The 27,412-nt window shown below is 43.1% G+C and overlaps 2 protein-coding genes across 2 annotated transcripts in view; both read left to right on the forward strand.

The window, feature by feature from the left end:
- The first annotated feature begins 164 nt into the window (after positions 1–164).
- Positions 165–7,650, forward strand: MPV17L (MPV17 mitochondrial inner membrane protein like). Its single transcript, XM_033074351.2, has 4 exons — positions 165–797; positions 2,125–2,195; positions 3,439–3,468; positions 3,616–7,650. Exons 1-4 carry the CDS (start codon positions 497–499, stop codon positions 3,793–3,795), a joined length of 582 nt encoding a protein of 193 aa, XP_032930242.1. The 5' UTR covers positions 165–496; the 3' UTR covers positions 3,796–7,650.
- Positions 7,651–13,447: 5,797 nt separating this feature from the next.
- The window catches only part of BMERB1 (bMERB domain containing 1), a 46,675-nt gene continuing 32,710 nt past the window's right edge, over positions 13,448–27,412 (forward strand). Inside the window, exon 1 of the mRNA XM_033073666.1 lies at positions 13,448–13,625. Within this exon, the coding sequence (XP_032929557.1) occupies positions 13,520–13,625 (106 nt within the window). The 5' untranslated portion in view covers positions 13,448–13,519. The remainder of the gene's footprint in view (positions 13,626–27,412) is intronic.

The following is a 27,412-nucleotide window of genomic DNA, read 5'->3' on the forward strand; positions in this document are numbered from 1 at the left end:
TGTGGCACTGCTTCTGTGTGTACACGAGTCTCTGCAGTAACCTCGCATCACCTATGGCTTTCTCCTCAAGTTGTCTCAGCAGCAGAGGGCAAAGCAGAGGAACCCCACGGGCTGCTGCTGCTGCTCAGCAGGTGTGCATTGGCCCTGCTCAGACTGCAAAACTGCAAAGAAAAAGCCGTAACCTACCCATGTAAGCACGCAACAAGGAGACAAAAAAGATAACAAGGAAACAGTGCCTAGTTTTCATTTGTCACTCAATAGTGGAGGCACTAATACACAGTGATCCATGGTGCCACTTAGAGCAAAGCCACACAGTCACCCCAGTGTTGGTGGTGAAAGCACAGGCACCTGAGCAGCGGGCCCTGCCATCCCCGGGGGCATCCCCCACCCACCCACAGCGAGCGCTCCGGGCCCGCGGGGATGGCGAGGCGGCGGGCGGGCCCGTGGGAAGGAGGAGGAGAAGGAGGAGGAAGAAGAGGCGGAAGCGGCGGCGGGGATGGCCGGGGCGCTGCTGCGCGGGGTGCGGCGCTTCCCCTGGCTCGGCAACGTGCTGCTCTACGGGGGGCTGTTCGCGGCGGGGGACGCGGCGCAGCAGCGGCTGCGGGGACAGCCGCCCGACTGGGCTCAGACGCGCCGGGTGGCGCTGGTGGCCCTGGCCTTCCACGGCAACTTCAGCTACGTGTGGCTGCGGGCGCTGGAGCGGGCTCTGCCCGGCCGCCGCCCGCCCGCCGTGCTGGGCAAGGTGCTCTGCGATCAGCTGCTGGGCGCGCCCGTCGCCGTCCTCGCCTTCTACACGGGTGAGTGCCGGGGGCTGCCCCGCATCGCGACCCGCGCCTGCCCCGGGCAGCGCGCACCGGCACCGGCACCGGCACCCACCCCGAGGCCGGGCTGGGACCCCAGGGCCATCCACGCCGAGGCCGGGCTGGGGCGGACCCCAGGCTCCCGCACCCCAAAGCGGCGCTGCCCGGGCGCTCGGGGCGGGCCTGCGGCCGGGGCTGCTCTGCAGCATCCCTGCGAGGATGCCCGCGGGCGCTGAGCCGCCTCCGGCACTTCAGAGCTGTCCACGAGGGGTGCTGGCCCAAAGAAGGCCCGCCCCGAGCTCGGTGGGGCCCGTAGCTTTTGCTTAGCAACAAAGGATGCAAAGCACCGTACAAGGGCTGTAGCTTCCATGTCTGTTTGAAATGCTGTGCTCAGTGCTCAGCATCAGCTGTCGCATTTTCCAAAACACAGCTGTAAATGTTAGGAAATGCCATCGTTCAGCAGACCAGCTTCTGCTGTGAGAATCTATAGAAATAAAGAATGCTAATAATGGCTAATTTCAAAAGCTAACAAGTAACGAGATACTTTAAAGAAGTTTAGTATCTATTTCAGAAATAAACGTGAGGGAATAAGAAAATTAATAGATGAGACTAATTAAATGCTCTCATTTGACTTAAATTTGATGTGGTAGAAGAGTAAGACAGGCCCTCATTTTGTCTGGGACTGGAAGATCTGTGTTCTCTCACTCCAACCGGGAAATCATTCAAGTAGTGATTGAAAAGAAATGAAATAAAATATAAGTCAAACACCAGATACTCCCTCTCAAAATCTTAACCATGTCACAACTTAAGCTGAGAATTGCCCAAGGACCAGAAGGATCTGAAGGACTAGAAAAGCGATAGTAAAAGTCCCTGAATTGGATAGCTGTAAAATAATGTATCCATTGAGAGATACTGATAACCCTAAGGCATGTGAATACCTAGAAAGATCCCAGAGTTGGACTAAGGAGCCTCTGCTTATGTGCTAAGTGCCTTATTTTCTCTCTAATGGGTGCAAAAGGTGGTGTCATCCTCTCTGTTCCACCACTACACCACAGGTGGTATGGCAGAGAAACAAGAGGCTACAACATCTGTATGCCCAGTAAATCCCAGCTGATCTCAGGTGTCCCTGCTGGGAGCCAAGTCAATAGATGAGGAGATTTGATGCAGCACTATCAGGTAGTCAGAATGGTATTTTTGTAATAATACCAGCTTTTCTTTCAAAGATATTATAATGTATTTTGTGAAGGGTCTGGGATATCACTGGAAAATGTGAACATTTGATTTTTTGCTTTTTTTTTGATTGTTATAAATATTTTACCACTAGGTATGAGCATCCTCCAGAGGAAAGAGGACATCTTTTCAGACTGTAAAAAGAAATTTTGGAATACATATAAGGTGAGGGAAGCAATTTGCTTATCTCACAGCTAAACAAACGAACAAAACAGATAAACTATTTGAAATATGTCTTCCTCCAGCACTCTTTTTCTACTCCTTCTTTTTTTCTTTCTTTCCCTCCATTATTTGATTATGTGTAGGAAGCTTTAAGTACCAGCAGTCACGTAAAGTAAAGGCAGTTTGGGTTAGGCAGTGCTGCCAGATGGGTGAAATTATGCCATTTTAAAAATGAAATGTACAGTGTTTATATACATAACACTTGCACCCAGCTCTGTTTGAATGACAGCCCTACAATACAACACTGCTTCAGGATCTTTTTATCTTTTGTCTTAAGAACTACCCACGCACCAGTGTTTAGTTAGTGATACTATTGACAACACTTACATGCACACCTATTAAAATCATTAAATACAGAGACACCTTCTTTGAGAATCATTTTTAGCCTGTACTTTTCAGTGACAGTTCTCACTTTCAGAAACAAACCCCCTTGTTTTAAGAAGGCTTTGGTATAAACAGCTGGCTTTGATTTGCATTTCTGCATACGCAAGACAAAATTATCCATGCTAACTCAGAGCCGAGCAAGCTGAGAATGTTAAAGGTTTCTCAGATGCAAGAAGAATGATGGATTAGCAGGGAAAAAAAAGTAATAGGAGAAAACATGATTGCAATGTGAATTTCTCTTCATATTGTAGAACTATATGACGAGGATGGAAAAGGACTATTTTTATTCCTATAGAAGATGATTCTAAAAGCAGTGCCCACTATAACCTATCAAAACATAAGGTTTCTAGTGGCCTTATGTTCTGTGAGTAAATTATCCATTGATTTTTCTAAATATGCCTTAGGTGTATGAGTAAGTAGAAGGAGCATTGCAAGTGTGAAATAAATAGTGTTCAGTGGTATTTTTCATTAATGGCAGAAACAAATGTTTAAACATTTGCTCACCCATCTGGTAAATGTGTTTATTGTGTCTGGTGTCAGATGTCTGTGAAGACTTAACTGTGCTTAGGGTTTTGTATTTAAAATTAGTTAGAATAATGTGTTTGAAAAACTCAGAGCACAGAAGCTCATGAACATGATCAGAAGTTTAATATGGTAACCTCTAGGTTGAGCAACTCTATTTGTAATTGTACAGCTTTTGTTACCTTTACTCAGATACGTCTCAGTCATCACTGAATGTGGAGAAAATGAATCTTGGTGGTTGAAATCCCTAAGAATAACAAATGATTCGTTTTCCTTTCAGACAGGACTGATGTACTGGCCTTTTGTGCAGGTGAGTTCTCAGGGTGACTGTGAGCCTTTCCCTGCTGAAAAACTGGGTCCTGCACAGCCACCCTGTGTCTGACCCTGGGAGAAGTGCAGTTGTTGGGTGTGTAACAATGCCTGGAGCACTAACTGAGCTCTCTCTCCTCCAACACAGCTGTCAAACTTCATTTTGATCCCAGTTCACCTGCGAACAGCTTACACTGGGCTCTGTGGCTTTGTCTGGGCTTCCTTCATTTGCTTTTCCCAACAGAGTGGAGATGGCACAGCAAAGTCAGCATTTATGTGGCTCCAAAGAGAGAAGGTCAATGCCGATGGAGAATCACCAGATAAATAAGAACTTTAGTTCTCAACACATTCTAAATTGCTGAACTGGATTTGTGAAAGTCAGTAAATCACGCTGCAGCCTCATTGTTGTGTTTAAAATAAGCAGTTATCTCAACATTTGGTGATCAGTATAAGCAGTGGAACAGTTTGTCTTTGTGCCTGTTTATTTTTCATAGAAGAGGCCAGTTGTATATTGACAATTAATTATTTTCATGCTGTCAGCCCATCTCATCTGGGAACAACTGACTTACAGGGCAGTGTAAGCATTTACACATCATGTCAGACTGGCTCACTGGGGAGAAAGATTAACTGTAATTTAGTTTTCAAGCTACTTGTAATTGCTAGAAAAAGAGGAATAGAACATTAAATCATCAGTTGTTGGACTTGACAATTGTTATCAATGCAAGATTACTTTGCAGAACAAAATTTAATGGATTGCATATCTAAAAAGTGGCATTGAATCTGTTTCATTGCAAGGAAACAAAAGTGCTGTCTTTGTAGAGCACACTTTTCTATGGGGTCAACTTATTTTATTCTATATGAAAATTTATATGGGAAGTGAATATTTCATAGGATATGTGCATGTTTTATCTTAGCTGGGAGAATAAAGATTACTTTGGTCAGAGCCCTTTGGGGTCGTGCTGCCCATTGACCCTTGGGGTCAGTCATAAGCAGCTCCTGCACAGAGGGACCTGCCCAAGCACTGCAGGATGTTTTTGTTCTGTGTGCAGCCACTGCTTCCTTTGCTCCTCAAGGGCCAAGGGTACATGGGAGTCTTGACTCCTTTACACTTCTGAGCTGCTTCATCATGCTGAAAATATAATTAAAATTTTGAAGAGAAAGAACAGAGGAAGGAAGGTAACGTGAATGGCAGAATCCAGCTATCAGGAACTTCCATTTCTCCCTCAAATGGCTTTTAAACATTCCTGTTCATAGAAGACACTGGGTAATTATACATAGGAGACTAGGAGAGGGTGAAAATTAATTATGGATTTGCTTTATCATCTTGAGGATCAGGTCTAGATACAGGTATTTTTAAAATCTGCATATGTATCTCAAAACAGAAACTGCAAATTTCTGTGATTGCAGTAAGCTGAAATCAGGCCAGCAAAGGAGCCTTTGTTATATTAGAGTGGGATTTTATGCCTTGAAGTTACTAAATTGTGAGCTTGAAAGAGTATATGATTTAATGATTGAGGACTCATCCCTCTGTTTCCATAATAATAAACCCCTTTGAGGAATGTCTGAATTCCTGAGTCTTTTCTAAATAGTGTACCAAAGCCTGCTTAGGCTATAAATATGCATTGTTTTGGCCAGCAGCTGTACTACTTAATATATTGCTAACAATTATTTGTCACTGTAGGAGCCTGGTGCAGCTTAGCTGGGGAAGGAAAAGGGATCATGCAAGCACTGCCCAATCTATTTCAGGTAAAATCAACTTGTTTAGCATAACCCAGTGGTCAAGAGTGATGCAAAGTGCCCATGTGGCTTTGACCAGGGGACTGCAGCAGTGGGAGGATAGAAGGCAGGGGGCTGCTTCCACAGCCTGTTCTGCTGGCAGGTGGAGGAGGTGCCTTCCCTCTCAGGATGGACAAGTCTCTGCAATTCCATCTTCAGCTGCACAGGCACATGTGGAAGAGCACACCTGCCTACAGCCTCAAGGTGGAATTAATTTTAATTGACTTTTGACACCTTTGGCTAATTGGTTTAAGCTCTGCATGTTGAAATATGCACTGTAAGGGCCCATTTCTCTCCATCTGTAACATGCAGGCTCAGATAACTGGCTGCTGTGCCAGTAGCTTCTTTGTAGATGCTCTTGTTTAGTGAGTTGAATTCCCCTGCTGGATGTTGCTGCATGAATCACAGTGTGAATTGAGCAGTCCTGATGCTGGAGATCCCAGGAGGAGTAGAAATGCACAGAGGAACTGACTGCATTTTGTCTGTCTATTTAAAAGTGAGTGAACAGATCCTTCAGACAGCTATTAAATTGTTCTTGTGTGTATAAAGTCCTCAGGATAAAGAAGCAATTTCAGTAGTGGTTTTTTTTCTGTTGATATTTTTGGGATCAGACTGGTATTCTAAAGTCTGTTCTATTTAATAAGAGCTAAAAGGTGTGCTAATTAAGTATTTAAGTTTTTTTTACAGATGTTATTTATTTTTATTTCTGCTTGTCCCTTAAGTATATAATGATTAATAGCATTCACTTGGAGAAGGGAAGTGGAAATAATGTCATTTCAAGGAGAGGGAAATGCTCTTGGTTTACTGTAAGCAGTATATGGTATTTTGCTGTAACTCAGAGCAAAAAATCTTTCTTCATGGGTATGGTTAGTAAAACTTAATTCCCAGATGAATCAAGAATTTATAACTCATGATCTGTATAATGCTGATGCCCTTCCTCATCAGGACTAGCTAATAAATGAATGATCCATCTTTCATTTTAAATGGTTTAAAAGCTTATACAAACTGTGCTTTACTGCTCTTGCTTTTGTGCTGCCAGCTTTTTGCTTGGGAATTTGAGCTAAATTAGGTTTCTCTGGCTGAGGAGTTCAGGATTTCTCTCCATCCTTTATTACTCAGGTACAGTTCTTTCATGTAATGGAAGCCTATGGCTCTTATATTTCAACAGACTAGATCCTGCATAATCCTTTCACTTTCTCCCTTTCTCTTGTTAAGGCACTTGACAGCTAAGTAACACAAATCCCTTTTCACTAAAAAAACCTTGTGTTTTCTCCCTTTTAATTATGAACACTGATTTGTCTGAAAAACATTTCAGACCAACAGAATGCAAAATAATGAAGCTGTCTTGGGACAATTTCTCAGTGTGGATAAATTAATGGACCTTCTAAAGATTTTCTTCCTCCGACAGTTTAGTCTGAGAACTTAATCCCTTAGTTGTTAAAGCCTTCATTATTTCTTGATACCTTATTGGCTTAGAAGATTAATTTCACAGAATAACAGAATGGTTGAGGTTGGAAAGGACATCTCTATGTCCATCCCAGGTCATCTGGTCCAACCCTATTTTACACATACGTAAACTTTTGTTTGCTTCTTCTGGCAACTCAGTAATTCCCTATGGGAATAAAAAAAGAAGTAAGAAAAATATGAGCAAGATTTATCCTAATGTCTCTCTGCTACCCTTTCAAAAACAGTCATAAGGGCTTTATGGCTATTTCCAGGAATTGCGCTGATCTTACTGCCAGCTGAACATGCAGATTTCCACAAGCAGCAGGATGAACAGAATTACACATCATATAGGTGCTCAGGAAGGAGCAACACACTGCCAGTAGCTATTAGGCCTGCAGTCAGGTGATATTTCTATGTCATGGATCCTCTCTAAGAGCAAATGGGATGAGCAGACTTTTATATCAGTTCCATGTTATTCTGGATGGCTGTGGAGATGTGGAGTCTGAATTTGATAAAATGAGAAATTCAAAATGTATTTTTCTACTGCAAATCTTTTATGTAAATGAACCTTCTGTGCTTACTAGCATGCTAAATACATCCTTCTTGGAAAATTCACCAGAAGGCCTCTGTCTTTTTCACACCAGAAGCACCCACCCAGTAACACAGCATAAAATAACCAGTTCCTGCTGCAATGAAGGTGAAACTATCTCTAGTCTGTTACCATATCTGATATTCTGAGTTCTCTTTATAGAACAACCTTTGAAATCTATGCAGCTTCAGCCTTCCAGTTCTCTGCTGTAAGTGCCAATGCTTCCTGCTTGTGCTGCTGCCTCTACTGCTAGTGCCAATCCAGTGAGATGTGCAAGAAATACTTGAATTTTACTAAAAGAATGAATTTCAAGTTGACTGAAATTGTCTATGTTTTTGCACAGGCTTAATAAACATTAAATGCTGTTCTTTGGCTCTGTCTAACTTGTATGTGTATAAACAAAGCTAGATTGTATGTAAAGTTCTTATGGGATCTTCATGGACCACATGCAGCAAAAAGCTTAATATGATGTCACAAACCTTAACAATTTTTCTAGGGAATGGAGGTTAAAAATGGGGTCCTTACTGAAGGACTTAACTCAGTCAAGTTGGTGTGGGGTACTCTTGGGAAGGAAATGGTTCAGAAGATTAGAGGCTGAAGGGAGAAATATATTCCACAGCTGGAAGAGAGACACCACCTCCATTCCCTCCTGTAACATCTTGTATATTTAGAATGAGGAGGAAGCTTTATGGAAAGAATTCAAGTTGAAAAAGGATCACTCAGTGTGAATCCTTGGGTAATGCAAATCAAAGAGTTCTTCCTGAATCAAACCAATGAAGTTGAGTCCAATGCCATCTTCTAGGAACTTAACCAAACACTTCAAGTAATAGAGGATCTTCTGGGTCTCAAAGAAATTATTTATGCGTTCTTATGAAATTTTATTACCTAGCCACATCAATCTAGCCTTAACATTCTAATAAAGTGTTAGTAATTTCTGACAAGATTTAAAAAACTTGGTACAGCAGGCAAAGCCTTCTGTGTGCATGAAGTGGTAAGCAGAGTTTTTGTTTATTCCTTGGATAAACTGTAATAGCTTTAGCTCTGTTAGCCCTTTGCTACACCGTTCTTGAAGCTTGTTAGCAAACCCTTTTTTTGCTGTGCAACCTCTAATTTGAAATGTAGACATTAATGCTACATTAATCCCAGTGATTTTCACATATTCCTCAGATAATATTTTTTCTATCTCTGCCTAATATTCCTATTCTTAAACAGCCAAGGAATGTCTGTCCTCTCTTGATGTCTAAGTTGCACTAGGAATTCACAAGCACTTGCTAGTCCACCACAATGTCTGAAGTTACTGCAATCCATTTTAAACAAGAACAAAGAATGCAGATTACGTGTCTGTATGTGTTGCATATACTTTTCAATGTTATTCACCCTAATAAACACTGCCTTCCCCCTTTTTTTGCAATTTATTAATTTATAGTGGTAGTGCCCTAAAAATCTTATATCAAGTATTTTAAACCTTGTTTCCAGATAGAAAAACAGTTCAGTGCAAGGAATATAGTAGAATGTATCATTCCCTGCTATGCAGCACTAGCAGCAATTATACCTTCTTGTGCTGAAAGAAATCTTGAGCCTGGAAAAGCCTAATGAGCTGTGAAGTATGGTCAGAAAAGACATTGTCAAGGACAGCTCTGCTGTAGCAGCAGGTACATGAGAGAACTTCAGAAAATGAAGAATGGGTGGTTTTGTTTGCTGTGTTCAGGGAACACCAGTCATGAAGTGGGGCTGTAAAACAGCAGGGGGAAAATGACAGCAGGTGAGTGTGCACACTGTTGGGGGTTGTGTAAGTGATGGAACAGGGGACACCTGTGCTAATGCTCCCCTCTGCCAGAAGACCTTAAAGTGGGATATTGATAAGTCACCCTTTCCATTTTACACCCTCAAGACTTACAGAATCAGAGAGAATAAGAGGAATCATGGATATGTAGTCTAGTGGGTAGTTCAGTCAACAGAGATAGTCAGACTGATTGGTAATGAGAACTGTTCCCCATTTCTGTAACTGTGCAGTTACAACAGAACCAAAATGCATGAGCACCCAGATGGCTGTGATAAATACAGAGTTTGGCCCATATGGACTCGAACCACGCACACAAAGTTCTGCACCACATGAGATCCTTTATCTGTGGAGGAAGTGTCAGCTTCATTCTGAATTGTGGGTCCTTCTACAGGGTGTAACTTGGTGGCAGAGTAATTTAAGTTACAACTCTTCCCTGGAATTAGTATCATACTGTAACTAGCATGTGCACTTAGTTTGTGCATACATTAAGAACCAACCCTCATTATTCTTTCTTTAATTTGCCAGGATAGCAGCTTCCTCTCATCACTCAAATGTTTGGGAAAGAAAATACAAGTTTTGATGATTCCCTTTTCCACCTCTAGTTGTTTGTTTTTTCCTGTTCTATGCTGACCTGGAGAAATCTACCTCTGAGTGACAAATATTCATGTTTTGCCATTGCTTACACCTCTCTGAGAATTAAAAAACACCTTTGCTTACCTACTGAGGGAGTTCAGCTGCTTCCATTTCATGCATCACATACTTTTACATCCAAAATGTAATAAGACTGTTAACTGCAGCTGATTAACCATGGCATGCCAATGACACTGAAGGATTTTAGTTCTACATCTAGTTCAGGATGGTCATCATACAGTAATGAATTATTATGTGTTCATAACTATGCCTGATACACCATGGCATTACCCATTTCCTGTTTTGGGGCAGAAATTGGCAAAAAAATCCAATGGAACACAGGTAAAAATATAGAGAGAAATTCAAATTGTATAGAAACCCTTTCAGAAGTCAGGGCAGTGACTTTATAGCTTCCAGTTCCAGTGAGTGGAGCAGTGAAATGGCCCACTGAAGTGAGCCTGCCTGCCAGGATGCAGGGGTAATGGAGCACACACACTGCAGAGGGACATGCATCAACAAGCCAGTGGCACATTCTCTTTGAGTGCCTCACAGGTCACAGGCAGTTTTGAGTTCTGTTTGTAGGATACCAGCTTGTGTAGGTAAAATGGAAGCTTACAGAAAGTCACCTTTACATTTTGGACTATGTGAAATGAGAAAAGGCTCAGACCCTGAGAGAGCTGTGCCTGGAGCTGTGTTTGCAAGATTTATACAGGATGTTTATTACTTCAAAATTGACATGGCCGCATATATGCTGGAATATTACTTGTTGCCTGCTGTGTTTGCAAGTCTAAAATAGCCCAGACCAATTTATCTCAACATCTAAATTTACTGAACTCAAACATCTGTTTTTCCTTTGTAACTATGGACACCCACCACTGATGTAAAAGCTATCTGCATAGTGACTCACCTGCACAACAGTCAGTCCAGTCATACCGCTGGACTTGGCTCCAAATGCCAAAAATAAGGCTCTTACATAGGTAACTTCACTGCCCATGCTATTAGTAATGTATCTGACAGATGCTATAGCAGCTTCTTCTTTGAAATTTGTACCTTAAAAAGACAGTGAACATAGAATAATTCACTAAGACAAAAGTAAAATGGGAAAGAGAAGAGATTAGTGAAGTATATTTCTGAAATATGTTTTGGTCAGAATTGCAGCTTTGGAAGTGCACAGATTGTTTCCATTCTTTCTGCCAGACATTTATGCCCTGACTCTTTGCTGCTGCGTCTCCCAAATTTGTACTGTGTATTCCGACCTTCCATACAAAAAGTAGCTGAGATAAATCTAAGTCATGTCTGCCATGGGGCATCTGTGGTGTCTGACAGAGGCCAGAGAGTAAGAGATAGGAGAGTGGATTTGCCAACTGTTCCTGCCCAACTATAGCTCCTGGTGCAGGATTTAGAGAGAAATGGGGACTGAAGCTGTCAGGAAAAATGACTGCAAGAGCAAAGTGCACCTCTGTTTGTCTACCAGGCATTATATTCTGAGCAGTGAGAAGAGACCCAAATTTTTGTATTTTCTGCATTAACAGTGCTTTCAGCAGAAGAAAACCAGCCTTCATGAGTAAAGGAATGCACTTATAATTTATATTGCTACGTCCACTGAAAAACATCTTCAGTAGGAGAGAAATTTAATTCCACCAGCAAATGCAGCAGCAGCAATGCTCCAGTGTCACAGTAACAAAAATGCTGATATTACATGAGCAAATAATTGAAACATACCTGGGTCCTACTCTTGCAAAAACTTTTGTGCAAATGACCTCAGCAGGGTAGCTTCCACACACCTGTTCTTATGTGCAGCACTCTGTAGAACTGGATCCTTACTGGATTTTGTGACTTTTCATGGGCAGGTAAAAAGTTCCTAATTACAATAAATCACCTTATATATTCTTTGCTTTATGTAAGTCAGTTCTTTGCACCCAGGTTTCTGGCTAATGGGTGTTTTTCAGCCATACTAACAAAAGCAGAGCTTTAAATATTCAACTATTTCTAGAATAACTCCCCCATCTCTTAAACAATGCAGTTGGGTTGTAATTACCTAAAAAACTTGAAAGGATGGTTTGAAATTAAATAGTTCTCAGATCAATTAAAAATTAGCCCTTCTCCCCCATCAGCCTGTTTCCCTTAGTCCCACTCTCATCCAGATCCCAGATGGACTCATAGTCCTCCCACACTTGTGTTCCTCACTTCTACCAGTGAGTCAGTCCAGCCCACCCCAGCAGGCAGCTGCACTGTCACCCAAAATCAGCTGTGCAGAGTCCTGCCACGGGCTTTTCTGCTTGACTCACAGCTCTGTTTGGGCTCTGTCTCTAAAGGCCAAAACCAGCGAGGATGAGGCACTGCGCAGCCAACAAGAGCTGTTCCAGCGTGTCTGGTGCTCAATTCATGGCGTATCTCTGGGGAGCACTGCTGACAGAGAAGAATCAGAATGCCCTGAAGATGTCCTAAAACTGTCCAGCTCATCCTGCTGGCTAATTCCAGATGTCAGGAAGACGTGTAGAGAATTTTTCAGTTACAATTTTAAAAGCAATGTGGAGGTTTTCTTCCCCTTCTCCCCAACCCTCAAACAAAATTGTTCACACAATAGCATCGATGTGTACCAATTGGTAAGTGTACCACTGATCCAAGAGGTGGTGTTTTTGAAGTGTTGATGGTAAGGATGAGACCTTGCAGGCAAAAGCAGGTGACAAACAAATGAGCTTTCCCAGTATTCACCCAGAGTACCCCATGATTTTTTATAAATGAGGCAAAAAGTACGAAACCTCTGATTTGCTGTGGGGTGCTGGACAACCTGCCTAACTCTTGCTTCGTTGTCTTTATATCAGAAATGATACCACTCACTGTAAAGTGCAACGTGATCTCACTAGGAAAGGTAGTCTCTGACTGTAAAATGCTGTTCAGGGGTTTCATCTGCATAACCTCTCCTACAATAAAAGAAAAAACTTAGTAATAACAATAATAATCACTGCACTTGTGCTTCCTGCAAAGTAATTTCCTTTATTCCCAGCAGGCTGCATAAGCAGCAAAGCTGCAAGCTGATGAAAGATGAGAGACAGAAAATTGCATCACTTGTTTGAGTGCCGTTCTCCCGTTTCTGGCAATGTGATGCTGGAATGAGTGTCATTTCAGCCAGTGCAGGACTTTCAGGAAAGCCAAAGGCTGCATGCACAGGAGCCTGAGATGAGTTAGACTGCAAAAGCCATGAGTGGCTGTGGATGTCAGCATTACTGCCCAGCTGCTCAGGTCAGAAATGTGCTCAGCTCTGCACTGGCTACAAGATGGACAGTCCTGCCATGCCCTGGTAGAACGGGATTGTGAACTCTCGAGTGGTTTGGCCCACAAAGGAGAGCTCAGCAGGGCTGGGCAGGGCTGGGCTGGGGAGCGCTGGGCTGGGCAGGGCAGGGCTGGGCTGGGCTGGGCAGGGCAGAGCTGGGCAGCACTGGGCAGGGCAGGGCAGGACTAAGGAGCACTGGGCAGGGCAGGGCAGGGCTGGGGAGCACTGGGCAGGGCTGGGGAGCACTGGGCAGGGCTGGGCAGGGCAGAGCAGTGCAGGGCAGGGGCACAGCAGCGGGCCGCGGGCGCTGAGCTCCGGGCAGCACCCCCGGGGCGGGCAGTGCCCACCGAGCGGAGGCAGGTCCGGGCGGGCGGGGCGTGTGTGCAGCATGTGCGAGGTGTGACAGCGCTTTGTGCGCGGCTCCCCCGCCCCAGCCCGCACTGAGCATGTGCCGGGCCCTGCCCGCCCCCCGCCCGCGGGCCCCGCGCCGCGCACCGAGCGCCGAGCCCCGCGCACCGAGCGCCGAGCGCTGCATGGGCTGAGCGCAGCCGGCCATGGAGCTCCGCAGGTCCATCTCGGCCAGCGCCGAGGCCGAGAGACCCATGCGGCGCTACGGGGCCGTGGAGGAGACGGAGTGGAAGGCGGAGGCGCTGGGCAGAAGTGAGTGGGGGCCGCGGGTGCGGGTCCGGCCGGCAGGGCAGCCCCGGCTGCGGCGGGGCCGGGCGGTCCCGGGTCCAGCTGGTGGGGCGAGGCCAGCTCGGGCTTCTCGGGAACGAGGGTTTGTGTGACCATTTTGCCCTCTGAGGCTGGTGCTTTGCGAGGCGGCTGTGTCGGGGACGCAGAGCCCGTCTGTGCCGGGCGCAGGGCAGCTGAGCTGTGCGGCTGGAGCGCTCCATCCCCTCCGGCCGCTCCATCCTCTCCATCCCCTCCAGCCCCTCCATCCCCTCCATCCCCTCCGGCCGCTCCATCCCCTCTAGCCGCTCCAGCCCCTCCATCCCCTCCGGTACCTCCATCCCCTCCATCCCCTCCATCCCCTCCGGCCACTCCAGCCTTTCCCTGCGGCACGGGCGGGCGCTCCGCAAAGCCAAGCCATGAGCGGGTGGCCGAGGAAGGATCGCTGGGACGTTTGCTGTCCCCCATTGTTTAGTAGGTGGGATTTAATATAGAGATTTTCATAAATATTGGTAGTCTTTAACGTGTTTCACATTTGGAAAGCACAGATGACGACCACTTTATTTGCTCGTTGTCTCAGGCAGAGTGTGCAGCAATACATCACTTAATTCACACCTTCAATGATTGCACTGTATTGATGACCTCAACAAATGTTCTGTGCTGGGAGTGCTTCCTTGAAATGATAATTTTCCATGAAGCAGCAGTTGACATAACCTGTCCAAAGTGCCAATGGAAAGAGTAGTTAAAAAGATGCATCACTGCCAATTCATGTTATCCTTGGGACCTTGTTGTCTCCAAGATACCAGCTATTATTCTTCTACTGGAAGAACTGTCTTCTTTACAGACCTAATAAGCCTGCAAACCCCTTATAATCTTCCAGGTAACCACTGAGACAACAGATCTTGAAAAGCTGTCACAAAAGCTGTACTAGACAGTATCAAGAAAAATATTTTCTAAGTTTCATCAGGTGTTTGATTTGGTCACAGAAATGGAAGCTTTGTGTGCTGTCTGTTGTGACACCTTCAGCTTGACCAGTACTGGGGTTGCTGATGTCCTTGGTTCCCCACCCATCTTTTGATGTGCATCGTGAAGTCTCACCTGGATGCCTTTAAACATGGCATGGCTTTGCAGCACCTTGCTAGCAGATTTTAGCCAGTGCTTCTGCTATGTTTACTTTTCAGAGAGTGCTGTGTTCTGGAATTATACTTCACCTCCAGCTTTAGTTTTTCATGGCTATGTTATTGTCTACCATATGCTGATGACAGGGTGTAATTCTCCAAATGATGCTTCAGTTGCAGTGTTGGTTTTGTTGCAATGCCTGGCACAGATTTAGGGCTGAGAAACTCCACACTTTCTAAAATGGAATCGAAGACTGAAATCACTGTTGACTGAGTTGGTTGAGTCAGACACATGCAACAGTTTTGCAGGTTCCCTGGCACTATACAGAAGTGCTTTTCTTGTTCTTGTAACTGTGTCTGGTTTTGTTCCAGCACTCAGGAGCTGAGTGCAGAGCAGCACTTGTAATAAAAATAATAGAAACTGTTTCTCTGAGGTGTCAGGAAAGGTTATGTCTTGCAAGCTTTGGACAAAAGGTGTTCTGTTTGGCAGAGAGCAATGTGCAGGCTGAGAGGGAGATCTGAGCTGTTCAAAAATATGTGCTCAGCACTGACTGCCACCCAAATCACAGCTTGATACCCAGCACCAGAGTGGGCTCTTGGCAGGACTGGGACTCAATGTCCAGGTGTGCACCCTGGCTCTGCTCTGAGCTGGCCTTTTACACACTAATTTCTGTTTAATGAGAATATTTCTCTGTGTATACCAATTTAGATAGGAATAGGAATTAATCTAGAGACCATGATCTGTTCTTTGAAAAGCAGAAAATTATTATATATTTGAATAATTGATTTCTTTTGTTTGCTCTTAGGCTTCAGCTTTTTAAAAATACTGTGGAAAGTGCTATTTATAGTAGCTGGTTTAGAGGATTCCTGCCTGTCTTTCCTGTTTAAATACTAACACTGACTTCTGGTCACACTTTTGCATTGATTTAAAATAAGTAGATCTTACTGTTTACTGTAGAGCTTCCTTACAGTCATCCTAAATTGCATGGCATGATGACAGAAGTCGCCAGACTGTCTGTGAAGGAGCTGAAAGACTGTCATCCCCTCTTTTACCAGTGTTAACCATTAGCCTTTGGTATTTGCATACTGTTTGAAATATGAAATGCTCGGGAGGAGTATTAACAAAAGCAGAAGTTCATTACTACATACGGATTTTCCCTTTTTACTCTGAGGATTTGTTGTATTAAGTCAGGATGTCTTTGGAGGCAGAGCTTGTGTGTCTGTACAACGCTGCACAACAGAGAGCTGCTCCCTGTCAGAGCCTGGTGATGTGAGGGCAGTCTTATCACAAGAGAATGTACATCCTGATTGTGTCCATTACAGGGAGAACGAATGGCAAGGAAGTCTGGTAGTTTCTCTTCAATTTGTCAAATGGAAAGGGAGCCCTGTGCTGACTTCTCTATCCGTGGTGCTGAAAGCATGGCTGGGTGTTGGTTATAAATGCAGATGAGTTACTGCACAGCAGAGGAATGCACTTCATGCATATTTCTGCCCTACAATGGCCTCTTCCAGACAGGTTATCAGTGGAGTTAAGCTGGTTCTGAGTAGCTGAGGATGTGACCTGACTGTGGCAGGATCACCAGTGGCTGTGCAAGTGAAATATGAAGCAGGTTGTTTAAAGGTGTCTCTTTAACAGGTCACTGAAACCTTTCTCTTCACATACAGGAGGGAATTTCCAAGGACTAGAGAGCACTAAAAATTGTGGTTTGCTATGTACAGGGCAACTCACCTGTTTTCTGGTGCATGCCTGTAAAAGACAAGCTTATGAATTGTCAGGCTTGTGTAACAATAACAAGGTGGTTACAGCCTTCCCAGTGAATGATTTTTACAGCATAATCTTGGGGAACCTGCTCTGAAGCAGAGCAGTCAAGCACTTTGGTAGTCCTTATTACTGAGTGCACAGCTTCATTTAGGATCATCTGTCTTGCCCTTGGCAGAGGCTCATAATGCCCTGACTGAATAACTGCATGCACACCAGCCACAGAGCCACAGAGCAGTTTTCCCCCATTCTTTTGGACACTGCACTTCTCAGATACATTTCTGCTGAGCTTTTCTGTCCTCTTGCAGATTGTATGAGGGCTAGAGCTAAATGCAAAATTCACCATGAATCCTCCAGCTTGAGTCAGGGTAAGGAAGCAGAAATGCCAGAAAACTGCTAAGGTTATGTTTTGATCCAATTTAGTACACCATGAAACTTGTTTTCATTTGAACTCAGCATTGGAGATGAGCTGCCACACTCCTGTATTGCAGAGATTCACCTTTTGGACTGCTCTGGAATATGAAGTGGAGAATATCAGGAAGGGGCCCTGTTACAGCTCAGTACTGAAGAAGCTGAAGATTCCCATCATGAGATTCAGTAGTAGCAGGAAGCCTTCACAGGTAGCTTTGCTTGCTCCCCCTTCTTGCTGTGAGTGTTGCAGCACAGGTTCCAACTGCAAAAGATAGAACAGGTCCCAGGTTCTCTGAGATCCTGGGCTGACATGTGAAAACTTATTTTGCCATATTCACCTAGTTTATCTTCAAAATCTCTCTAAGCTTAGCCAGAAAGACTCTTGTTTGTATTTACATACTCTGATGCTGAGCACTGAAAGTCCTGTGATAGTTAAATATTCAAACAAATAGCTTTGGGCCTTCTTTCATAATACCCCACATATTGCACAGGCATCCACATACCCATGTTGGTGCTTTGCATAAAAACTTTCTATTATTTCAACACCTCCCCAGTCAGTCAGGGATGCAGTATGACCCTGCCTATCTTACTCTCATAACACTGTTCCCCAAGCTCATCTTTTCCACTCTGATTTTAAAAAGAAAAAAAAAAAAAGAAAATAACATTTCAGAGGAACAAAAAGAATTTATATGACCCAACCACCACTGCTATTCCTTCACAGTCATGCCCTTGTGTTACTGTAAATTTCCCATAATTGTTAATTATATCTATTACAGGCAAAAAAGGACACAAAACAAATTAGGCTTATTCATGCCATCTATTAAATAGGTGGGAAAGAGGCTTGCTGAAGGATATACACAGTTATGCTTCTTTTTATAGAAACAGCAAGAATGCTGGCTTTGTGAACATGGGCTTCAGAGAATGTAATTAATATTCTTTCCATGTCTCTATTTTAAAAAAAACCCAAACCCACAACTGTGCAAAATTTTTGAAAAGAGTGACCAAAAACCTGAAAGTGACAATAAAACATTAATAGTGAACCCTAGACCTTTTTAAAAAATACCGGACAAAAATTGGTCATCAACAAAGACAACTGATTCGAAGGAGCCAGTTCTAGATTTTTGTCTTGTTCATTATTTTTAATGTTAACGTACTTGTATTGTACTTCAAAAGGAAAAACAGCCCTGTCTGATCTGTGGAACCAAGACAGAACTCCCACACTGAAAATCAGAAAGGATTTTCTAGAAAGGATTGAGGCTGTTTTCTATAGAACAGTTGTAAAACTCACCTGCTTTGATGGCAGTCAGATGGCTCTAAAATTCTCCTACACAGCTCGGTGTTTTTCTAAGTCAGTGGTGATTTTGGCTAGCAGTGTGTACCTAAAATGTACTGTTTAATAACCTCCACCAGGTCACTGCTGCATCCCCTGTAGCTCATGAAGGAGGGCTGTAACTTGGGTTTTCATTTGCTTCACAAAGAGCCCAGAGAATGATTGACAAAGTGGGACTAATCCATCCAGTTTATACTATTATACACATTGCCTCATTTTTCTAATTTTCCTTCCCACAGCTGGTTGCTCCAGGCAGCTACTAAGACAGAGAAAGAAGGAAAAGGAGGAACTGGAAATATTTCAGTGCCTCAGAGTGCATTCCTACTAAAATATTGGTCAACAGTGGAGGTAACTGTGACTCTTAAAGCAGCTTCTTCCAGGTGATAATTTATGTATGTCTCAGGGCCACAGAACTGAAATAAATCAGTTAATGGACCACTCTTGCTCCCATAGTTTCCCTACTATATTTCATGAGTTTTGTCCTTTCTTCACTTTTTTTGGTCTGGCTATTTGTGTCAGAGTTTCTCAACAAAAAAGTGCAGCTTATTCCCTGCCAAACTTGTCCCAGGGTTCTGGACAAGCAAATCCATCCTGATCTAATCAGAACCAAGGGGGCTGAGAGGAACAAGAAGAGGCTGCAGGTGCTGGGGCTGAGAGGGGACCTCAGCAATGCCTGCCAGTGTGAGCAGGGAGGGCTCAGAGCAGGGACCGGGCTGTGCCCCTGGGGCCCAGCAATGCACAGGAGGAACGGGCAGGAACTGATGCCAGGAAATTCCACCTGAACACCAGGAAGAACTTCTTCCCTGTGAGTGCCCGAGCACTGGGACAGAATGTCCAGAGAGGCTGTGGAGTCTCCCTGGCTGGAGATATTCCAGACCCGTCTGGACACAATCCTGTGCTGCGCGCTCTGGGATGACCCTGCCTGAGCCGGGACCAGATGAGCCCCTGTGGTCCCTACTGACCTGACCCATTCTGGGGGGCTACTTTGCAAAAACATGTTGGTTATTCTGGATCAAGATCTTACTGCTCACGTGTCTCAGCAAAGACATTTCTCTCACCTGAGACTCCCGTAAATCTGAGGGTTAATGACTTCCAAAACTCTGTGCCCAACTGTGTGTGCCAAGCGGGAAATAAACACTTGACAGGTAATGTAGTGTTCATAGGGAAACCAGTGTCAACAATTATTGCTGAAAAAGTTGTAGATGAACCTAAAGTGTCGTATTTGGGACCGTTGCTCCTGAATTTCCTCATTTCCCTTAAACATATTTTGCAGAAAAAATGCATTAGATTTGGAAAGTAGGACACTTTGAACTACACAAATTATCCTTCTGTTGGTAGCCTGTGGGATTATGGGCTCAGTCTGTGTAATTTTTTTTACTGTGTTTGATAACTGATGCCTTAGTTGCATGGCATGTTTTCATCAGAGAAACCACTTGTGAGAATGTGTGTGTCTGCCTCAAGGGTGCGTCATAAAACAGCAATAAAAACTTACATTTGGGATTGGACATGCACTGCAAAGTACTGTGTATCCTGGGTGAGGTTTCTAGAGTTTTCTTGCAGTTAGCAAGCACAAGAAAGTTTGGAACTCAGCACTCTTTAATCTTTATTCCCAGAGGGCTTTTTTTATGTAGCGAGATATGTTCCATTTTCATAGAAATCTTACTTAGTGAAATAGACCCAGAGACAATAAATAATGCTAATTTATTTCCATGAAACGTGTTCTGCTGTCTGCCTGCTTAAAAGGCACATTATAAATGGATTCAAAACTCAGAGATGAAAAATGTATGCTTGGAGGGCAAACTATGAGAAATCAGGAGCACCCTTGGATAAATTATGTTAGTTGCCCTTCAGGATCAGCAATGAAACATGAATTATCAACATTTTGTCAGCTCATAAAGGGGAAAAATATCTGAGAAAATAATTTTAAGTGAGTTTGTCACTGAATGAGGATGAATGATTTCCAGTGATACAAGCTGCTCATTGCAAAAGCCTAATGATTGCAAACATTACCAAAATTCAAGAGGTAATTTATTATTGTAAGAATATCAGTAGTATTTAAGGATCTTTTTATTGCCCTGAATCCTTCCACCAACCCAAACCTTCACTGATTAGGGTTTTTAGTATTTTTTTTTTACAAATACATTTGGGTTTTTTCATATACTGGTAAAATTAGAACAAAAGAGCTTGCTATAAAGTTTTGTTCATCTTTTGTAGAAAACAACTCCAAAACCAGGAAAGGAATCAACAGTCAGTTCTACCACTTATGTCCTTTCAGTCCAGGAAGCCAAAGTGAGTTTTAGAATAATGGTGTTGAAGCCAAAAGAGCAAGACAGTGACCTGACCTCCCTGGGAAAGGATGGAGAAGCCTGATTGTCCCTTTCTTGGTTGCAAACACAAAACACAGTCCTGATTTAATTGACATCAATGGAAATTTCCTCACTGATTTCAGTGAAAGCAGAACTGGACCAGACTCTGTCCCTTCATCTCTTGAGCTCTGTTCACTTTGATTCTCTTTAGAAAACTCTGGGGAGGGGATCTGGGGGCTGTGTCCCTGCCATGGGACTCCCCTGGGAATCTGCCAGGCTGCCCCATGGGTTTGGTCTGTGTGCCCTCACTTGGCCCTGGGCTGGTCCTGTGGCCAGCAGGGATGAGCATTTGCTCCCTGGAGAGCCATTTGCAGTGGCAGGGTGATGGCATTTCCATCTCCCTGTCCCTGAGCAGTGAATCATTAGGAAACACACTGGAGCCCTAAGGGGAGTGGCTGCTCCTCAAATGATCCTTTTTCACACAAGAGAAAGTCACAGAAATTCAGTTAGCATTTGTGTCCCCACCTTCCTTATCCAATCTGTGGTTTCTCTCCTCTCATCCTCTACCATGGGTTCCCATGCAGCTTCCTCTGGGCGCCATGCCTGGGAGGGGATTGAAGTTCCTGCAGTTTGGCAGTTCTGAGGCACACATTTTCCTTCAGGCTGAGAGTTGTCTGTGGCATAGACAGTGTGTGGGATGTGATAGTGAAGGGCAAGCCATGGTGTTTTGAAAGCCAGTAAAATCAAGATCCATTTGTCTCTGCCTTGGCAAGGGGTGAAACATCCTGCAAATATGAAATATCTTTCTCGTATGCAAAGAGAAGATGACAGCCAGCTATTGATTTGTCTCAGCTAAGACTCTGCTTGAATTGCCTTCATTTCCTCACCTCTGAGACCTCAGCCAGCTCAAACTTGTAGCTGCCCAGTGCCAGTTGTGAGAAAGAAAGTATTAGTATATTTAAAGAAAAGTGAATCCAAAGTCATTGTACAAAAGCAATTTGCTTGGTGAAAAAAGAGCTTGCTAGAGAATGACTCCACATCCGCAGATGAAATGCAAAGTACAAAACATTTTTTTGCCGGCTGTCATCATTTGTGTGAGTTGAAGAGCCCTGTGCTGTTTCAACTCAGAATTCACTGAGAAAGAACCAGATGGTTTTGGCTCTTCTGGCTCTGGCTATTTGATCTTTTAGAAAGGACAAAAGGTTTTGCCTGTGACTCCCTGCAGATATTGTGTGCCTCATACACTGAAGAACAAGATCCCAGTATGGTTCTCTGCTGTCTGACCTCCCACTCTGCTGTCAGACTGCACACATTGTATGCCCATGGCCTTTAGAACAGCAACATTCATCCCCCTGGGGAATTTCTTGTCCCATCAAATGAGAAACACCTTTTCTTTCTTTGGCTTCTGAGGAGCATTTTCTCAATATTTATTTACTTGATGGAGTGGGAATCTGTTATGGGAACCAGTTTGTTTACTGTCTAAACAGCTCTCTGCACCAGAATCAGTTTTGGTCTTTACTGGATTGGACTTGTATGTCTATAATAATTACCCAGTGGTTTTAAGATTACCTAAAATTACCTACCAGCTGCTGGTAAGATGTTTAGATCACTGTTAAAAACTGTGTTATTAGAGAATCACATCACAGAGGGGGGAGAGACAGAAAAACAAGCTCTCTGGTATGCAGTCAGATAATTGCATAGGAGAATGTCCCCAAGATGTGAAATCTTGAAATGTCAGTGGCCATTTTACTGTTAGTTCACTTGCACACATGCTGCTCTTTATCAACTGATGCTCATATATTTATTCCTGGAGTGGTTTTACAAGACTCTTGGAGAGTGAACATTTTGTTGACTTTGTGTTTTGGAACTAAAAAACAATAATGAAGATAAAAAAGGTCTTTAAAAAATACCAAACTAAATAAGTTTTAAATCCCTGAACATTAACTGTAGCTGGCACTGTTACAGCATTTGAAACATAAATGCTGAAGCTTTTTGTTAGTATTAGAGGATCAGAATCTGACTCTGGTGAGGAGTAAAATGGAAATCCACAGGCTGTTTCCTTTGACCACTGAGCAAAATGACAGATCTAAATGAACAAGTAATGTGTGTTTCTTAATACTGCTTTTTAAATCTCCATGACACAAAATGATGTGGTGTGAATTGCTTTCCTTGGAGCGTGGCTTGAGCTCGGTCCTGCTGCAGATGGGAATTGCAGTGATTTCAGTGGGAGTTCCACAGGAGGGGAGGGAAGGTCCTGCCACAGCAGGGAACTGTTCCAGTTTCTATTTGCAGCCTCCTGGTGCTGCTCAGCCTCATGCAGGGCTGGGCAAGGCTGGGCACAGAAACCCCTTCCAGAGCCTTCCTGACTCCTGGCAGCTTTCCTGAGCCAGACTGAAATAGCTCCTCACAGATAAAGCTCTAACCCAGTGCCACTGAATAAAACTGACAATGAGGGCTTCTGGGTCGACCTTCAAAGGCAATTTTCCCTCATTTTTTGTGTCCTGCTTTGGCTCCATTTTTTCATAGAAAGAGCTGTCAGATCACATCCACTGTGAAGCTTCCCCACCAGGCTGCACACAGCTGTATGTTCTCCTCACTCTCTGAAGGACAAACTGCTGTTTAAAGTGTACAAGGTTGTATTTTCAATTCATAGCATCATGGCAAAAGGTGAAAGGAGTATGGAAATCCAATAGCAACTGCATTGTCAGCAACCTGCTTTATTTAAATGTCAAGCAAGGTTTCATCTCACACAGGTTTGTTTTGAAAAATAAAATATTATTTTGAGCACTTGGTCTGTTCCTCTGTCCTGCACACCCCTCACCCTGTGTGAAAGCATTAATGAGCAGATACCAAGAGCTGGGTACTTTGGGACTTGCAGCACCTGACTCTTTTGCATTGTCTTTAAATAATTGGAGAGCTACTAGGAAAGCTAGTGCTAGTTCTCATAAATCAGACCTCTAGAAAGAGGTAACTAATGCAGTTTGATTTCTGGATGCTATTTTTCTGCCTCTGAGGCACTGGAGATCACTGGAGCAAGGACAAATGACTGATGCTTGTGGTGTGAGAAGCACTGAGCTACCTGGAGGCAGCCAGTGACCAGCATGGTCCTTTTTATTTCTTTGTTGATAAAAGAAAAAAGCATTCAAGAGAGATGTAATACTGGTACTAGGACAATCATTTGGGGAGGAGAGGAATGTTTCAAGGTTTACATGTTATGAAACTATTTCCATCCTGATCAGGATGGGTGCCAGCTCTTGTACTGGCTCCAGCAGCATTTTCCACTGGGTTCAATCTTGTCTTTGGTATACAGTGTGCTAGAATGAATGGCTGAGCTTAATTCACCCCTCCCCTTGATTCCTCCTGTCTTTACTGCAGCTTTCTGCCTCATCTCCTATGTTCATTCAAAGTAAAAAAATACAGCTATGACTCAAAGCACAGCTCTCCTGCTCCAGGGTTTGTGCATGCAAAGCTGCAGGGATCTGAGGCTGGGCAGACCACCCCTAATGCATAAAAACACTCAGCTTGTGTGGTCCAAGTCGTGTCTGTTCAGCTGAGATATCCTTCAAGGGAGCTGAAATTTCAGGATAATTTCCTATCAGAAACAAGCAGCATGTACAAGAGCTCTTCCAATATCAGTCTTAGCCAGGCAAAGCGTTTTTTCAAGCAGTTTCTTTGGTTTTTTCCTTGGGTTTTTTTTCCTTGTTTTTTTTCCTTGTTTTTTTTCCTTCCTGGTTTTATTTTGTTGCAGTCATTTCATAGTAGCTGATGTGTTTTTTTTCCTCAGTAACTGCAGAGAAATTTTATGGAGTTTACTTTTTATGTAGAATAGTCTGGATATAAAATATCTTTGTAAAAATACTCTTGTCGTGGAGAAAATCACAGCACTTAAATGTTATTGTTTTGAAATTATGTGGTTAGCCACAACAGAGTAAATCTGTAACTATTTTCAGGCTGGAAAGGTGTTACATCACTGTGTTGCAAGCAAGGAAAAACTGCTGTGAGTCCTCCACACATATAGGTATTTACAGCAAAGAAAAGATTGTCCTTGTGGCATGTTGGCATTCACTCTGCTCTAGGGAGGAGAAACATTTCTTAGCAGTCAATAATCTGTGTGTTTATAAGGAGGTCATCCCCTGCCCTTTGCAGTGGAGTAAAGGAGCAGGAAACAGGATCCCATCTCATGGAACATCCTTTTAATCATTTTCCTGTGTTTCCTCTTTCTGGAGTGGTAGAAAATATCACAAAATAGACAAAATATCCAAGCTAGAAACCATTTTCTGTGTGCTAGAACAAATGATCAGGATTCTCATCAGCTTCTAGGTCCTGGAACATCCTCCCCTACTAATTTTTGTGTGCTGTCCAAGAAGATTGGATAGCAATGACATTTTTGTGAGCTAACCCAGGGCATTACCAGATGCTGGTTGGGATAAATGGGTGTTTGCTGATGAGTCAAAAAAAGAAACAGGCAGCAGGGAAATGGCTGTTTTGAGATGTGTACCTTTCTAAGTTAATCAATATTGCAAACAAACTGAAAAATGAGCAAACAGATGCAAATAAAATAGCATGAACTGTTTATAGCAGTACTGGAACATTGTTTTATAGCCCAGTCTGCAGCAACACAAATTAGGTCAAAGATAATCAATTCAGATAAAGGTTTGTAAAAATGAGATTCATCACTAAAGGCTTACTTAATCCAGAAGGTAATTAATTTTGCATAATGAGTTCTGAGGAAATAATTAAATGGAGCTAATATTTTCCTTTTTACAAATAATTTCCCATTAAACCTAAGAATTAGTACACAAAGCTTAAAACTGCAAACAAAAGGTAAATTAATTATTTAATCCTGTAGAATTTACTGTATGAACAGGTTATAGTGAGTGTTTTGCCTATTCATTCTATCTGATAACACTTCCTGAATAGAGCCAATATTATTTTCTTTGCTGGTTGCAAGTTTTCATATAGCAACAGGGGAGATAAACACCTAATGAAATAGGAAAATCTCATTGTAAAGCCAGAGAATCAAATAGGAAAGATTACCTGAGGGGGAAGGAGGAAGGAAAAAGGAAGCAATTTAGCTTAATTCATTTAAAAAACACAACAGATTTCATGCTGGTGGCATCCCAATATTTCACTGACAGATTGTTTCTAGCTCTTCTTAGGCTTATATTTAAGTCATAAATAGGCAATTTCAATTTAGGAAACACAAGATTCTGATCTGTTGGATTTGTGGTGGGTAATTCTTGGTGAAGTGTATATTCAACATATGTCAAAAATCTTGATCCTCACACTTGGTAATGTGGAGGTGCACTGAGATGAAGCTCTTGGCTCAAATGAAAAAAAAAAAGAAATCCTTTTTCCAGCACCTGCCTTGTTAGAAAGGTGACTTCTTATATAGGAGACCTCCAACTTTGCACCAAGTATTTGTATCTGTATTGATTTTTGCAAAACAGAGTGACTTCATATATGAGGTATGAGGTCACATATTGCCTTGGCACTGAGAATGTCTCTGGGCAGCATTTTAAATGGAATAATTCCAGACTGGGTAAGTAATTAAGAAAATCTTGTCTAAGTCTGTGATATGTGGAATAGGAAACAGTATCATGAGAAATCAACTGATTTGCCTCACATGCAGAGATTCAGTTATTTGTTTATAGGAGCAGAGAGAGGAGTGAGAACCCAGAAGAACAGAACATTAGGGGAAGTTTCTGGTTTTAGTCCTGCTGGGATAATGAGGGCACCCTTCCATCTGCTTAGGTCAGTAGGACAATCCCTGATGAACAGTGGTACTAGAAAGAGGTGGGAAAATGCCATTCTGTTATTTCAGTTACAGCAAGACAAATTAGGTTGCTTATTTCCAGACTGACATGTAATGTGGTCTGGGGGAAATTGCTTTTCACCTAAAGTCACCAGCCAAACGTGTGAGCAATCCTGTTGTCAGAGCATTTGGCAACAAGGAGTGTGGTACTGGTACCCAAACTAGAGTTTATTTAAAATTGGGAATAACAGTAGGAAGTCTGAAAAATGTTCTTGCACAATTCAATTATAGTATTTTGTGAAGTCACTCATAATTCTCTGCAGACCTAATTATGTGGATAGCTTTTCTTTAAATCCCACTCAAACCGGCTTAATCCTTCTTTAGGCACAGCAGAAATGGTTGGATGAGGCACCACAGGCTGTTTCACAAATGGACTGTAGTCCTGGAGAGAGTTTGTGGCTCAGTTCAGGCACTGGAAGCTGGACTCTGAAATAGTGGCACCAGTGGTGACAATGCCCTTCCAGTACGCTGCAATTGCTCTGAGAAATTTCTGTGTGTGAGCGAATCCTTTTTGCACTCTGTCAGGATTTTTGAGGCACCAGTAAAGACACACTGTGCTGCTCAATATTTGTGTCTGATGTGTGATAGGAGCTGTGCTGAGATGATCCTGAGCTGGCTGCTGAGCACTCCTTTGCAGTCAGCATCCATCCCAAGGCAGGAGCTGTTGTGACCTTATCACAGCCACCATAAGGAAAAGAAAGTTAAATCTGCCCAGCTTAGAATCTGGATTTTGAAAACTGCCTCAACTCAGAGATGCAGCTGAAACAGAGGATTTGGTTTCAGCTAAGTGGAGGATTGTGTGTTAATCCATGAATAATGTGTCTGGGGATTTTTAATTCAATAGGACTCGAGTTGAAAAAGGTTTTTATAAAGAGATATTAATTCCAACTCCCTTTGCTGTTTTCATGGTTATGTTTTCCTCATTTTTATGCATTTGCCCTCTAACCAGCTGTGCAACCTTGTTATCACTGAGAGAATGAAAATTGGCTGGGGCATGCAAATTGCCCAGATTGAGTCTTGGAATTGACTTCAAAGT

Source organism: Catharus ustulatus, chromosome 16, assembly GCF_009819885.2.
Source record: "Catharus ustulatus isolate bCatUst1 chromosome 16, bCatUst1.pri.v2, whole genome shotgun sequence".
NCBI classification, from domain to species: Eukaryota; Metazoa; Chordata; class Aves; order Passeriformes; family Turdidae; genus Catharus; species Catharus ustulatus.

Coding starts and splice junctions, on each gene's coding strand:
- MPV17L (XM_033074351.2), top strand. CDS start 497: ATGGCCGGGGCGCTGCTGCGCGGGGTGCGGCGCTTCCCCTGGCTCGGC. Junction 2,196..3,438: donor AATTTTGGAATACATATAAG/GTGAGGGAAGCA, acceptor TTTTCCTTTCAG/ACAGGACTGATGTACTGGCC. Junction 3,469..3,615: donor TGTACTGGCCTTTTGTGCAG/GTGAGTTCTCAG, acceptor CCTCCAACACAG/CTGTCAAACTTCATTTTGAT.